This window comes from Chelonoidis abingdonii, chromosome 2, assembly GCF_003597395.2.
Source record: "Chelonoidis abingdonii isolate Lonesome George chromosome 2, CheloAbing_2.0, whole genome shotgun sequence".
NCBI lineage: Eukaryota > Metazoa > Chordata > Testudines > Testudinidae > Chelonoidis > Chelonoidis abingdonii.
Window position 1 is genome coordinate 59449673 of NC_133770.1, and position 14510 is coordinate 59464182.

General features: G+C 44.6%; 1 protein-coding gene across 3 annotated transcripts in view; it reads right to left on the reverse strand.

Moving 5' to 3' along the window:
* The window catches only part of CRPPA (CDP-L-ribitol pyrophosphorylase A), a 209687-nt gene extending 196065 nt beyond the window's left edge, over positions 1-13622 (reverse strand). For all 3 annotated transcript variants that reach the window (XM_075061948.1, XM_032801428.2, XM_032801427.2), the window contains exon 1: positions 13243-13622. In XM_075061948.1, the coding sequence (XP_074918049.1) occupies positions 13243-13388 (146 nt within the window). In that variant the 5' untranslated portion in view covers positions 13389-13622. The remainder of the gene's footprint in view (positions 1-13242) is intronic.
* Between the last annotated feature and the right edge of the window lie 888 nt (positions 13623-14510).

Here is a 14510-nt window from a genome sequence, read left to right on the forward strand (position 1 = left end):
CCGGATGCCAGACTACCACCTCCCAAAACAGGTCTTGTTCTCTCAGCTGAAAGAAGGGTTCCATAACGTGAGTGGAAAATGGAAGTGTTATAAGGACTTACTGAAGGACAACCTAAAAAAGTGTAATATTGACATTGACATTGACACTTGGGAGACATTTGCCCAGGATCACTTAAAATTGAGTGAAGTCCTACGTGATAGTCTCTTGCATTTTGAACTTGCTCGCCGGCAAGCTAAAGAGGACAAGAGGTGCAGAAGGAAGGACAGACTGGCTTCCAGTCATGGTCAACAGCCTCCAGCTGAGGCTGAAAACGTCTACCCTCATTGCAATAGAACTTATGGTTCAAGGATTGGCGTTATTAGCCACCTGAGGACCCATGACTCCCTGGAAGATGATCATACTTGGTAACAAGTGATTGCCCATCATCATCATACATTTACCTTTTTATAAAGCTACTTTCACAAAATGTAAAAACATTCATGTCCCATAACATTGTTTTGACCATGAAGACAATAATCTAGTGGTTCTTAACAGCACCATTATTTAGATAAACTTTTTGGGGGGATGAAGGAGGGGTTGCTAAATCTACTGACCCCACAAATAGCACTGTGATGGGCACAGAAAAGAACCTACTTAGATTAGATTAAATTAGATTAAAAAAATACACTAATTTGAACTGTTGAAGTGCTGACTGAAGTAACATTATTTATATCTTGGTTATGTTCTATATATGCTCAGAAAATAAAGATTATGTTCATGTACTGCATTTCAAAATATTTAACAGCACAGTCCAAATTCAGTCATAAAACTCTATGCAGGCAGTAACTAAAAAAAAAAAAAAAAAAAATATCAGTATATCATTTCTATACAACAATTATTTTTAAAAGTGGAAAAATACATGAATCTAGCCAACTGTGGAATGATTATAAAAGGCACATATTTTACTACCCGCAGTACCCATCTGGATAATAATAAGCTACAAAGCAAAGAATGGTGTATTTTCAAAATAAGATTAAAACATAGCTCTACTTCGTGAATCTAATTCTGCAAACAGAAAAATAAGAGGATCACTCTAATAATCACCCAATAAAGGCATCATTAAAAAAAAAAAAAAAAGGAGCAAAGAGTTTTGGTCCTCTCTAAAAAATACCTAGCTCCAAAGCTAGGGGATACAACACCCTCAAACTGTTATAATGCCTGAGAAGGAATTCTCTCCAGCACCCTTCTTACACAAAAATAGGCAAACCAAAAAATAGCTGCACTGAAACTATGCAATGACTAGGCGGTTCCAGGGAGAATTTGAGGCAGCAGGGAAAGCAGTAGCCAAAGCAACTGCCCAAGCTCTGATCTACAGCTCCCTCCTGCTGAATTTGAGCATATTCAACACAAATAACAAGTTAACAATACTTTTTGTTGGGACCATACATTTTGTCATACCTGATTCTTTGGATTGTTAAGAACATAAGAATGGCCATACTGGGCCAGACCAAAGGTCCATCTAGCTCAGTATCGTGTCTTCTGACGGTGGCAATGCCAGGTGCCCCAGAGGGAATGAACAGAACAGGTAGTCATCAAGTGATCCATCCCCTGTTGCCCATTCCCACCTTCTGGCAAAGAGCCATTGATGGACTTATCCTCCATGAATTTATCTAGTTTTTTTTTTGAACCCAGCTATAGTCTTGGCAGAACATTTTCTTGTAAAGAGTTCCACAGGTTGACCAACTGTTGTGTGAAGAAATACTTCCTTCTGTTTGTTTTAAACCTGTTTGTTTGTTTTAAACCTGCTGCCGATTAATTTCATTTGATGGCCCCTCGTTCTTGTGTTATGAGAAGGAGTAAATAACACTTCCTTATTTAGTTTCTGAAACTCTAAATACACTATATCCACTGGATCCCTCGTGTCCACGTGCTTGTTGACCCCCCTCAAAGAATTCTAGTAGATTGGTGAGGCATGATTTCCCTTTACAGAAATCACGTTGACTCTTCCCCAACAAATTATGTTCATATATGTGTCTGACAATTTTGTTCGTTATTATAGCTTCAACCAGTTTGCACGGCACTGAAGTCAGGCTTATCGGCCTGTAATTGCTGGAGTCACCTCTGGAGCCCTTTTTAAAAATTGGCATCACATTAGCTATCCTCCACTTATTTGGTACAGAAGCAGATTTAAATGATTTGTTACAGACTACAATTAGTAGTTCTGCAATTTCACATTTCTTCAGAATTCCTGGGTGAATACCATCTGGTCCTGGTGACTTACTACTGTTTAGTTTATCAATTTGTTCCAAAACCTCTTCTAACAACACCTCAATCTGGGACAGTGCCTCAGATTTATCACCTAATAAGAATGGCTCAGGTTTGGAAATCCCCTTCACATTCTCAACAGTAAAGACCAATGAAAAGAATTTATTTAGTTTCTCTGCAATGGCCTTATCATCCTTGAGTGCTCCTTTAGCATCTCGATCATCCAGTGGCCGCACTGATTTTTTAGCACTCTTCCTGCTTCTGATGTACTTAAAAAAAATTGCTATTAGTTTTTGAGTCTTTGGTTAGCTGTAATTCAAATTATTTTTTGGCCTTCCTAATTACATTTTTACACTTCATTTGCCAGAGTTTATGCTCCTTTCTATTTTCCTCAATATGATTTAACTTCCACATTTTAAAAGATTCCTTTTTGCCTCTCACGGCTTCTTTTACTTTGTTGTTTCGCCACGGTGGTCTTTTTTGGTTCCCTTACTCTGTTTTTTAATTTGGCATATACATTTAAGCTGAGGCTGTATTGTGGTCTTTAAAAAGTTTCCATGCAGTTTGCAGGGATTTTACTTTTGGTGCTGTACCATTTAATTTCTGTTTAACTAACCTCATCATTTTTGTGTAGTTCCCCTTCTGAAATTAAATGCTACAGCGTTGGGCCACTGTGATGTTTTCTCCACCACGTTAAATTTAATTATATTATGGTCATTATTACCAAGTGGTCCAACTATATTAACCTCTTAGACCTGATCCTGTGCTCCACTTAGGACTAAATCAAGAATTGCCTCTCCTCTTGTGGGTTACAGGACTAGCTGCTCCAAGAAGCAGTAATTTAAGTTGTCAAGAAACTTCATCTCTGCATCCTGTCCTGCGGTGACATGTACCTAGTCAATATGGGGATAGTTTAAATCCTCCATTATTATTGAGGTTTTTATTTTAATAATCTCCCTAATCTCCCTGAGCATTTCACAGTTACTATCACCATCCTGGTCAGGGGGTCGGTAATATATCCCTACGTTTATATTCTTTTTATAAGAGAATGGTATTACTGTCCATATAGATTCTATGGTACAGTGTGGTTCATTTAAGATTTTTACTTCCTGTGATTCTATGCTTTTTCATATATAGTGCCACTCCCCCACCAGCATGACCTGTTCTGTCCTTCCAATATACTTTGGACCCTGGTATTACTGTGTCCCATTGATTATCCTCATTCCACCAAGTTTCTGTGATGCCGATTGAATCAATATCCTCATTTAATATGAGGCACTCTAGTTCACTCATCTTATTATTTAGACTTCTAGCATTGGTATATAAGCACTTTAAAATCTTGTCACATTTAGTTGTTTCTCATTAAATGATGTAATTGAATGAGACTTTTCTTCATTTGACTGTTTCTCATCAGATCTTACCTGTATTTTATCATCTTCCATACTCTCCTCCTTACTCAGACATAGACAATCTCCATTAGTAGGTCCTCCCCTAAGGGACGTCTCTGTCCAAACCACGTGCTCCTTTGCACCTGTCAGCTTTCCCCCAGCCCTTAGTTTAAAAACTGCTCTACAACCTTTTTAATTTGGTAATCTGGCTCCATTTTGGCTTAGGTAGAGCCCATCCTTCCTGTATAGGTTCCCCCTTTCCCAAAAGTTTTCCCAGTTCCTAATAAATCTAAACCCCTCCTCCGTAGACCATCATCTCATCCACACATTGAAACCCTGCAGTTCTGTTTATCTAACTGGCCCTGCATGTGGAACTGGAAGCATTTCAGAGAATGCCACCATGGAAGTCCTGGACTTCAATCTCTTACCTAGTAGACTAAATTTGGCCTACAGGACCTCTCTCCTATCCCTCCCTATGTCACTGGTACCTACATGTACCACGACCACCAGCTCCTCCACAGTACTATAAATAAGTCTATCTAGATGTCTCGAGAGATCTGCAACCTTTGTTAAATGTGCAATCTTAACATTGTAATAGCATAAGGGTTTTGTACTGAAAAATTGGATATGATCCTCGGCACCAAGCCCCCTTTGCTCAGACTGACAGTTGAGGATTCTCTTATTACAGTACCACCCACCCCACCCTTTGGGCATAAGGGTTTCACTGGAGACAGAGGCAAAGCACAAGTGCTCTGGTTAATCCTCAGTAGGCTAGTGTCATATAGTGAAACCCCTAGACTCAGTGCTTAAAGTGCTCTGAAAAAAAGTGGGAAGGCTTATCATAACACCAGCTGAAAATGTTCATGCACTTAATACAGACAATTCACAATTTCTTTTATACAAATATTATATAATTACATGCAACAACTCATTATGCTCTTTATACTTATTTATTGTTATTGTTTTTAAATGACTCAACAGGTCTCATACAAATGCTTAAAATATATCCTGGGGAGTTGGGACATCGGGGTTGTAGTGAGATTCAGTGGGGTTGAAGTCTCCCTCTTGGGCTAGGGGGCTGCAGTAACATTCAGTGAGGTCTGGAGTCTCTCTGGGAATAGGGCGTTGAGGGGTGCAGTGAGATTCAGTGGAGTTGATGGTCTCTCTAGGGACAAGGGGTGAAGTGACAGTTGAGGTTGGGGGTCTCACCGAGGGGTGAAATGACAGTAGTTTGAGGGGGTCTCTAGGACTGGGAAGATGGAGTACAGTGACAGTGGGGTTGGGGGTCTCTCTCAGGGGTCAAGGTGCAGTGACAATCAGTGGAGTTGGGGTCTCTCTAAGGCTGGAGGGGTGCAGTAACATTCAGGGAGTGAGGTTGGGGGGTGCAGTGAGAGCAGGACTGGGGTGAAGTGACAGAGAATTGGGGGTCCCTCTGGGGCAAGGCAGGGTATAACAGTCAGTGGAGTTGACACACACACACACACACACACACTTTAAGCACTGCTTAATCTGCATTAACATATCCTGTAAAGGCCAGGATAAGGGGAACAGAAAAATGGCCCCACTAGGCCAAGTGTATCTACTTCTAAATTTGCAGATTATCTAAAATGATTTCAGTATTAGTTTTTTATAACTAAGGAAACAGCATTAATGTTTTTAGCGATGATTTTTAAAAATTAGTTTCTGCTTAAAACAAAGAAAGAGATTCCACCACCTCCCTAGGTAACCCATTCCAGTGTTTCACTATCCTCCTAGTGAAAAAGTTTTTCCTAATATCCAACCTAATACTCCCCCACTGCAACCTGAGACCATTACTCCTTGTTCTGTCATTTGGTACCACTGAGAACAGTCTAGATGAATCCTCTTTGGAACCCCCTCTCAGGTAGTTGAAAGCAGCTATCAAATCCCACTTCATTCTTCTCTTCTGCAGACTAAATAATCCCAGTTCCCTCAGCCTCTCCTCATAAATCATGTGCACCAGCCCCCTAATCATTTTTGTTGCCCTTCGCTAGACTCTTTCCAATTTTTCCACATCCTTCTTGTAATGTGGGGCCCAAAACTGGATGCAGTACTCTAGATGAGGCCTCACCAGTGCCAAATAGAGGGGAATGATCACATCCCTTGTTCTGCTAGCAAAGCTCATACATCTAGCCATAAAAATTTTGCGCTTTTGCATGATTTTGACTCAAACCTAGGGCAAACTAATTGAACTCAACTAAACTCTTCTTTGCATATTTCAAGTTAAAATTAAAGCAAAACTCATGGAGAAAGGCATACTCATATTAACAGAAACTAAAGAAGAGATTTGTGCTATCCCTTGCTAAACTGCAGAACTCCCCACAGTTGTGAGATGGTGCAAAAGAAGAATCTGGTCTGCATTTTCACTTGTGACAGATTGATACACGAACTGCATTCAAATTCCTTCTTCTGAAGCCAAATGAAACTGACCACACTGCAGCTAACATATGCACAATGTTTTATGGAGAGGTAGGCAGAATGATATCTTAATTATCTTTTGCACCATCTAACAATAAAAGATGAAACTCGATAAAGGCAAGTGAAAGTACTTCACTTAGGAAGGAAAAATCAAATGCACAACTACGAAATGGGGAATAAGTTTCTAGTTGGTAGTACTGCTGAAAAGGATCTGGGGGCTATAGTGGATCACAATGTGTCAACAATGTGATGCAGCTCCAAAAAAAAAACCCTAACAACATTCTGGAGTGTATTAACAGGAGAGTCATATGGGAAACATGGGGATTATTGTCCCACTCTACTCAGCACTGGTGAGGCCTCATCAGGAGTACTGTGTCCTATTCTGGACACTACACTTTAGGAAAGATGTGGACAAATTGGAGAGAGTCCAGAGGAGAGCAACAAAAATGATAAAAGGTTTAGAAAACCTGACCTATAAGGTTAAAAAACTGGATATGTTTAGTCTGAGGAGAGGATCTGATAACAGTCTTCGAGTATGTTAAGGGCTGCTATAAAGAGAACTGTAGACAATTATTCTCCATGTGCACCGAAGTAATGGACAATCTGCAGCCAGGGAGATTTAGGTTAGATACAGTATAAGGAAAAACTTTCTAATTGTAAGAGTAGTTTACAGGCTTCTAAGGTTGGGGAATCCCCATTACTGGGGGGTTTTAAATATAGGTTGGACAAACATGTCAGTTATGGTCTAGGTTTACTTGGTCCTGCCAGAGCACAGAGGGGCTGAACTAGATGACCTCTCAAGGTCCTTTCCAACCCTACATTTCTATGATTCTTTGATAATGGTAGAGAAGGACAGTATCAGGGCAGAACATGATCAGACATTGCATGTAAGGTGTAGGAGGGCTCAAGCCCTCCACTGGTGCAATCCACAACAAAGTTGCAGGGAGGGGTCACAGCTCCACCCTACCTCTGCACAAACCCTGTAGACGGCTGAGTGCACACCTCTCCACCAAGATCAAGGACAATCCCTTGGTGTGGATTGTGGCTCTACTTAGGGTAGGGTTGCCAGCTTTGGTTGGCTATATTCCTGGATGTTTCATCACATGACATAATCTTTAATTAAATATTACTCTTTAATTCCTAGAGACTCCACGATAATCCTAGAGGGTTGGCAAATCTAATCTAGGGCTGTGCCTTAAGAACACAATCTAGTTCTGTAAGAGCATAGGTAGCCCAGAATGATTAGAAAGGAAAGAGTCCATGCTTTGATCCATACAATGGCCGCACATCAAAGTGATTTATAAGAATGAGGGAAAATATTAATATAGTACTGTTTTAGTACACTGCAGATTTCTCATTAACAGGAATTCCATGTCACACAGCTGCATTGACTGTTGAGGATCTGATTATAGACATATTTCAAAATTATTTAGTGACTCTATATGGAATGTCAACAAACAGTCAATATAGCAGCAGAGGGATTAATTCTTTCCTGAAACTGTTCAACTTCTATCTTTTGATGGTAAACTTCACCAATTTAAAAAAAAACAAACATCAAAATCAGTTTCAAAAATTTGTTTTAAAATGTCAAATATCATTCTTCCCTTTTTTTCCAGCTATAAAAAAACTTTTAAGCAGAAGCTTTTAGTCTGGGCTGATCACATATAATATGGAAAAGAATCTGTAAAATGCACTAACTGAGAAATAGATCTATTCTGAGCTCCCAAAATGCTTTATAGTCTGCCATATATACACACACACACAAATCAAAATTGTTATAGAACGGGATAATCCCCAGACAGTATAGACATGAATCCTAGTTTGGAAAACAACTTCCAAATGAGTAAACAAGAGATCAAAATAATGGGCCTCCAACTCTGATCAGCGCGAAAATCGGGAGTAACTTCTTTGAAACTGCTTCAAAACTGAGATCACTGAAGTGCAGAGGATTTTTTTTTTCTTTGCCAGATTTCTGATGGATCTCTCTTAATGCAGTTCAATAATTCTTATAGTTATAGCAAGCCAGATCCTCGCTGGTGGAAATCAGCAAAGTTCCACTCAATCTCAATGGAACTACTCCCATTTATATCAGTTGATGATTTGGCCCAACGTATTTGACCAGATCTTTATTTGGCTATACGAAAAATATTTATTCTTCAATCAGTTTAATACCACCAAAAAAATGTGTTTCTGCTAAATTTACCATAAACAAAACTGATGAATTAGTGTTATTGACAACACTACCCAAACCCAATGTTTAGATTTTTCTCTCCATATTGCTACTTGCAGAGTGAATGTGTTCCTGCTTAAATGAAGAATTTATGTCAGGTTTCCCTTTTCTTAAGAAATAAAGGAAGAAAAGCACTGGTGTTTAAATAAATCAAGTCTTCGAGCAATGGTAAATTATAGAATCTGACACTAGCCTGAAATCATCTTAAAAACATCTCTGCTAGAAAGAGTAATTCCAGAGGAAACCTCTCTGTTAAAGTTGGACATCACAAAAACTTTACCGTAAGAAACTTGGACAAAAACTGGATGAACTGACATCCTAATAAAGATGGTCAGTATTGTGACAAATATGGCAATATCCTGCAATACCTTTGGGAAATCTTACTATATTACGTTTGTGTACCATTATGGGCCAGGGATTGTTTGTAATTTCATGGGAGAAGGTATCAGGGGCAGAGGTGGCTCTCAGCCTGGTCACAAGGCAACCCAGCAAGCTCAGCTGGGCCCTGAAAGTCCTTACCCCGCACTTCCTGACTGGGCAGGGAGCCATTAGGCTGCTATCTGAGCCCTGCAGCAACACCACGCCAGTGGCTGCTCAATATGTACTATGACTGTAGCCAGGGGCAACTCCAGGCACCAGCACACCCACAGAGCCGCTCCTGCCTGCAGCTGTGTTTATCCTGCTGTCACTACTGCTTCAGTCCTTGCTCCAAGCCCTGCTCTAGCTCAATTCTGGTTTCCGACTCCTGACTCAAACTCTTGGCTGACTTTGACTCCGGCTTACCCTTTAGCTTAGATGTGGTTGCTGACTCCTAGCTCTGACCGTGATATTGGTTTACCTTTTGGCTTTTGACTCCAGTTCTGACTTTTGGCTTGGCCCCTCAGCCTTTGGACTGGAGCCTGAACCCTGGATCTTTGCCTGCCATTACCCAAATGACCACAATAACCACCAGGGTAGGTTCTGCTCCACTTGCAAGGTAAGCTGCCTATACCCTGGCAGATTACAGTAGGTGACCACAGCTCTCCAGGAACTAACAACAGTTGGGGCTGATATAGGCAAATCTAGTCATTTTGTAACACTTCTACAGAGGTACCACCACCGAGAGAAACTCACATAGAGTGCTTCAGACTGGATTCTCCAGAGACCAACAGAGAGAGGGTTTTAGGATAAATAACTTGAATTTAAATTGACATAGATCCTGCTTTCTGATCCAGCAAACACACCGGACCCACTGTCCCACTCCTTAGGGACAGGTTTGAAGGACTGGCCACCTACCAGACCCCATGTTGGAGTTAGGGTAGTCTTCAGTAAGCTTATTAGCATGCATGAAATCTATCACTGTTCTTAATGTTTTCTCTGTAATGGTTTTAAGAATAAACTTGCTTGCTTAGAAAGAGCTGGGTGGTACCTTTATAACAGTAGGCAATTACACTGCTTATAGCCTCAGAGAAGAAAAGCAAAGCAGGCCTGCTTAGGCAGTCTCACTTGCTGGGGCACTAACAGTAAAGCAGGGAACTCTGCTGCCTGGAAAAACCTCAGTCAGGAAAGAAAGATGCAGATATCTGCCCAGAAGAGGTGATGGCAGGGAGAATGAAACCTAGAAGTGTGTTCCCTTGTTCAGCCAGGGAGGGAGAATATAGGTGCAGTAGTTCTCAGCTGTGACAAGTGTGCTTAGGAAACCATCCTAGTGCAGGAAAGCAGGGAGGTCTACCTATCAGTGCATATATGAAGCTAGGAGTTAGGGCTTCTGGGCTTTATTCCTCAGCACTTTTCATTGGCTTGCTCTGAGATCTATGGCAAGTCACTTAATTACATTGTATCTCCATTTACTCATCTAAAAAAGGGGGACAGTAGCAGCATTTAACCTTAAGCCCGTCATGAGACTTAATAATTCAGAGTTAGTCAGTTGCCCATATTCACAGTGACAACACTTTATTCCACACACAACTGCAGTGAAATCAGTGGGGCTATCCTGGCAAAGTAAGGTAGGGTTAACATCAGGATAAAAAATTGGCCCCAATGCTGTTTAAAAAACACAGAGATTCAGCTAATATATACCACTTCTTAAATAGTCTTATGTGATACCAACACACAAGTCTGCCAATGGAATTTGGCATGTGAGATTTCAAGTCAAGTAAGAATACGTTACAGGAAGTCAGAATACAATACATGAAGGACATAACCGACAAGCCTCAAGAGAAATTTATTGTAGCAGATTCTTGGCAGGATGAAATCCTGTTCATGTTTCAACTGAGCAACTAGCTGGAGTTCAGCTTCCTAATCTTTGACAACAGAGGTTTTTCTGCAAGATTGAAAATGTATGGAAGGGTATATTCCCTCCTTTCTTTAGAATTGGAAAGTCTGCCTCCTGCCACTAGGTATGTGTCAATAGACAAGATACTCTGGAGGCAGTGAAACCAGAAGGTCTTGAGTCATTGCAAAGTCCCTTCAAGGAAAGTGCTTTTGTGTGTATACTTTGAATACTGAATTCGTAAATCAAACAGGTGATGTAAACCAAATGAGAAAAAAAGTTGCAATTTTATTTTTGGATAATATATAGCAGATACTGGTCCACTAACTACATTTTGTTGCGTCTGAATAAACAGAATGATTGCCAATGAGTTTCTTAGCCTAGGACAGGGGTTGGCAAACTTTTTGGCCCTACTGCCACATCTGGGAATAGAAATTGTATGGTGGGCCAAGAATGCTCACAAAATTGGGGTTGGGGTGTGGGAGAGGATGAGGGCTCTGGTTGGGGGGTGTGGGCTCTGGGGTGTGGCCAGAAATGAGGAATTCAGGGTGCAGGAAGGGGCTTCGGGCTGGGACAGGGGAGTGGGGTGCGAGGGCGTGGTGAGGGCTCCACCTGGGAGTGTGGACTCCAGGGTGGGGCTGGGGATGAGGAGTTGAGGTGTAGGATGGTACTCCAGGCTGGGACTGAGAGGTTCTGAGGGCAGGAGGGGGATCAGGGCTAGGGCAGGTGGTTGGGGTGCAGGCTTTGGCTGAGGGTGCAGGCTCTGGAGTGGGGCTGGGAATCAGGAGTTTGGGGTGCAGGATGATGCTCTGGACTGAGATCAAGGGGTGCAGAAGGGATCAGGGCTGGGGAAGGAGGTTGCAGCGTGGAGTGGAGTCTCAGGGATGCAGGCTCCAGGCAGTGCTTAACTCAAGCGGCTCCCAGAATCAGCAGCATGCCCCCTCTCTCTGGCTTCTCTGCAGGCACTGCCCACATTGGCTGTGGTTCCCGGCCAATGGGAGCTGTGGGGGCAGCATGCAGAGCAAAGGCCCCTGGCTGCCCCTATGCGTAGGAGCCGGTGGGAGGGTGAAGGGGCATGCTGCTACTTCTGGGAGCACATGGAGCAGCCCCCGACCCTACTCCATGGCTGGAACACCTGAGTGGGGCAAGCCCCAGATCCCACTTCCCAGTTGGAGCTTGAGGGCCAGATTAAAACTGCTGGCGGGCTGAAGTTTGCTCACCCCTGGTCTATAGTATGTGTCTCCCACATTTTAAATTTCCCAAGGGTCAGGCCTGTGTAGTATGTTAACATTTGAGACTATAAATTAAAGATTTATTACTCATCCACAGACAGTCACAGGTCTAAAATCCAGCAACCTTGTAAAATGGAAAAAATGTTAACTGCTGAAGTGTCCCGATACTTGAATTTTTGCTTCAGCATAAAAAAAGAAGAGCCACAGGTGCAGCCTTGCATTATGTTAGGTATCAATTTCCAATTCAACTGAACTTTAATTAAATCCACAAGACAGTTCATGTTTTCCATAAAGGCAGGGTATTAATGCATATGTGATGCCAGGGACAGGCATAAAGGAGGCCTGTAGTGATTTCTGCACTGGAGGATGTGATTTCTCCCTCTCTCTCAGCAATGTCAATCAACACTTAACCCCACCTTCATTGCCAAAAGCTTTGGCTATGGGCAGAAACGTTAACTTAGGAGAGTCATATTAAAAACAGTCAGAAGTAACTTGTTTGGTTTAAGTGGATCTGATTAATATATAAATATTTTGATATCAGAGAGAAACGCTTGCATATTCCAAGCATGTAATTCTGACAATAGCTATATTGTTGTAGAAACAGAGCCAAATTCACCATCATATAAGTGGGTGCAGCTCACGCTCACCACATCAGGAGTTGCACTTGTTTTACTCCAGCTCTCAATAAAACCCATGGGTTTTTTTCAGGAGTAGAAATAGAATTGCTTATTATTCTGAGTCCAGGTGAGGTGGGGGGTTCTCAACTTTGCCAAGTGTATTTGGGAGTGGGCATGCAAGAAGTGACAACATCTCCAGGGATATGAAGCAGAGGGCAGGCAAGCCCAGGGGAGGAGAGAGACACAAGGGGGGGGGGGGGGGGCAGTAAACGAGCAGAGTATGCAAGGGCTGGGCGAGCAGGAACTCAGCAGACGACGAGCAAAGCCCCTCAGAATGGTGGGCAGCAGGAGGAGGGTGACTACATGTCCCAATTTTATAGGGACAGTCTCGATTTTGGGGGCTTTTTGTTATATAGGTACGTATTACCCTCCACCCCTGTCCTGGTTCTTTTACACTTGCTATGTGGTTACCCAGAGGAGGAGACAAGCTGGTGCCAGAACCCCAGGGAGGGATCTGGGGTTCCGAGGGTGGCAGCTGGGCTAGGGGTGAAAGGGGCTGAGCCCCAGGCTGCACAGGGCAGGGTGAGGCAGGCACTGGCTCGAGGTGAAGGGAACAATATCGAGTTTAACCCCAGAGGTGCGGTGCGCACTGCGGGGGGGCGGGGGCTACAGGAGAGGCTGCTGGGAGAAAGAAGGTGGAGGCGGGGCCGTGTCCCGGGGTGTAGGAGGGACTGGGCTGCGGAGCGGGAAGGAGGCGGCAGACGGGGCTATGGGAGAGCGGGGTTGGGGAGCCAAGTCCCGGCGGGGGGGGGGGTGCCTAGAGGGGTTGGGGCGGCTCTTTACCTCTCCAGCGCCTGCACCGTGTAGCTGATGAGCGGCCTGCCCAGCAGGGCGCAAAACTGCTTCGGGGTGGCGCTCCCCAGGCGCTCCCCGCTCCCGCCCGCTGGCAGCACCGCGGCCACGCCGCTCAGGAGATTCCCGGCCTCCATAACAGGCCTAGGCTGGAGCGTCCGCTCTCGAGCTCCAGCTGGAATCCCTCAGCCCGGCACAAGCGAGATCCCAGCGAGGGCGCAGGAGAAGCGGCCGCTTCGCTTGCCCGCCCTCGTCGTTTATCTCGCCTGGAATGTCCGCGATCCAGGGAATCCAGCGCCCTCTCCCCAGACTAGCCCTACTCCTCCAGGCTGAGGGGGTGGCCGCTCCCCGCATGGGCCTGGCCCATCACTCCCGCCCAGCTTGCAGAGAGGACCCTAGGGCAGCCCGGCAGCTGGCCCTTTAAATCCCCGCGGGGGCGGAGGGCTCAGGGATGGCTTCCGCAATGCGCTTGCGCAGGCGAGGTGTGGGCTTGGTGTGTGTTGCCTGCACCCGCATGCGGAGCGGGGCGGCCCCCGCCCCAAAGCTACAGAGCCGCCGTTCGCAGCTCCCCATCCACCGAGGTCTACGCTGGCCTGGCCCTGGATGTAATTCAGCGCAGCCCTAGGGCTAGTGTAACCCTTGGTGCCCAGCTAGGGCCGGCAGAGGCCAGTGTGCAGCGGTGCCTGGTCCCCGTGGGCGGTGAGTTGCTGGCCTGGTTTGCAGTTGAGGAGGGGGCAGATCCGATCTGGGCCACAAGTACAAGGTCGTGGAGACTTAGCCCCACCTAACTGGTTCTAGCCCACTGTGGTGATAGAGACCCTAGAGAAGCATGTCCTGGTGCTTAGCTCATTTTTCATTTTCAGATAGAGATGTCTGGTTTTTGACCAAAAGACACAGTCCAAAAGGGACCCTGGTGGTGCTGGTCAGCACCGTGGTCTGGGCTGCTAAAAAGGCAATGGGCGGGGCCAAAGCAGGCTGTCTGGCTCCCAGGCACAGGGGTGGCAACAGGTGCTCCACTAGCTGGGTCCACCCCAAGCGGCAGCTCTGTAGCTCTCATTGGCCAGGAACCGCAACCAATGGGAGCTGTGAGGGCAGTGCGTGCGGGGGTGCCGTCTGCTGGTGTGGGCATTGCACAGAGCACCTGGCTGCTCTGCCTAGCAGGCAGAGGTACCAGCCGGTTCTGGGAGCTGCTTGAGATAAGTGCTGTCCAGCTGGAGCCACACTACAAAGCCCCTCCCATACTCCAACCCCCTGCCCCA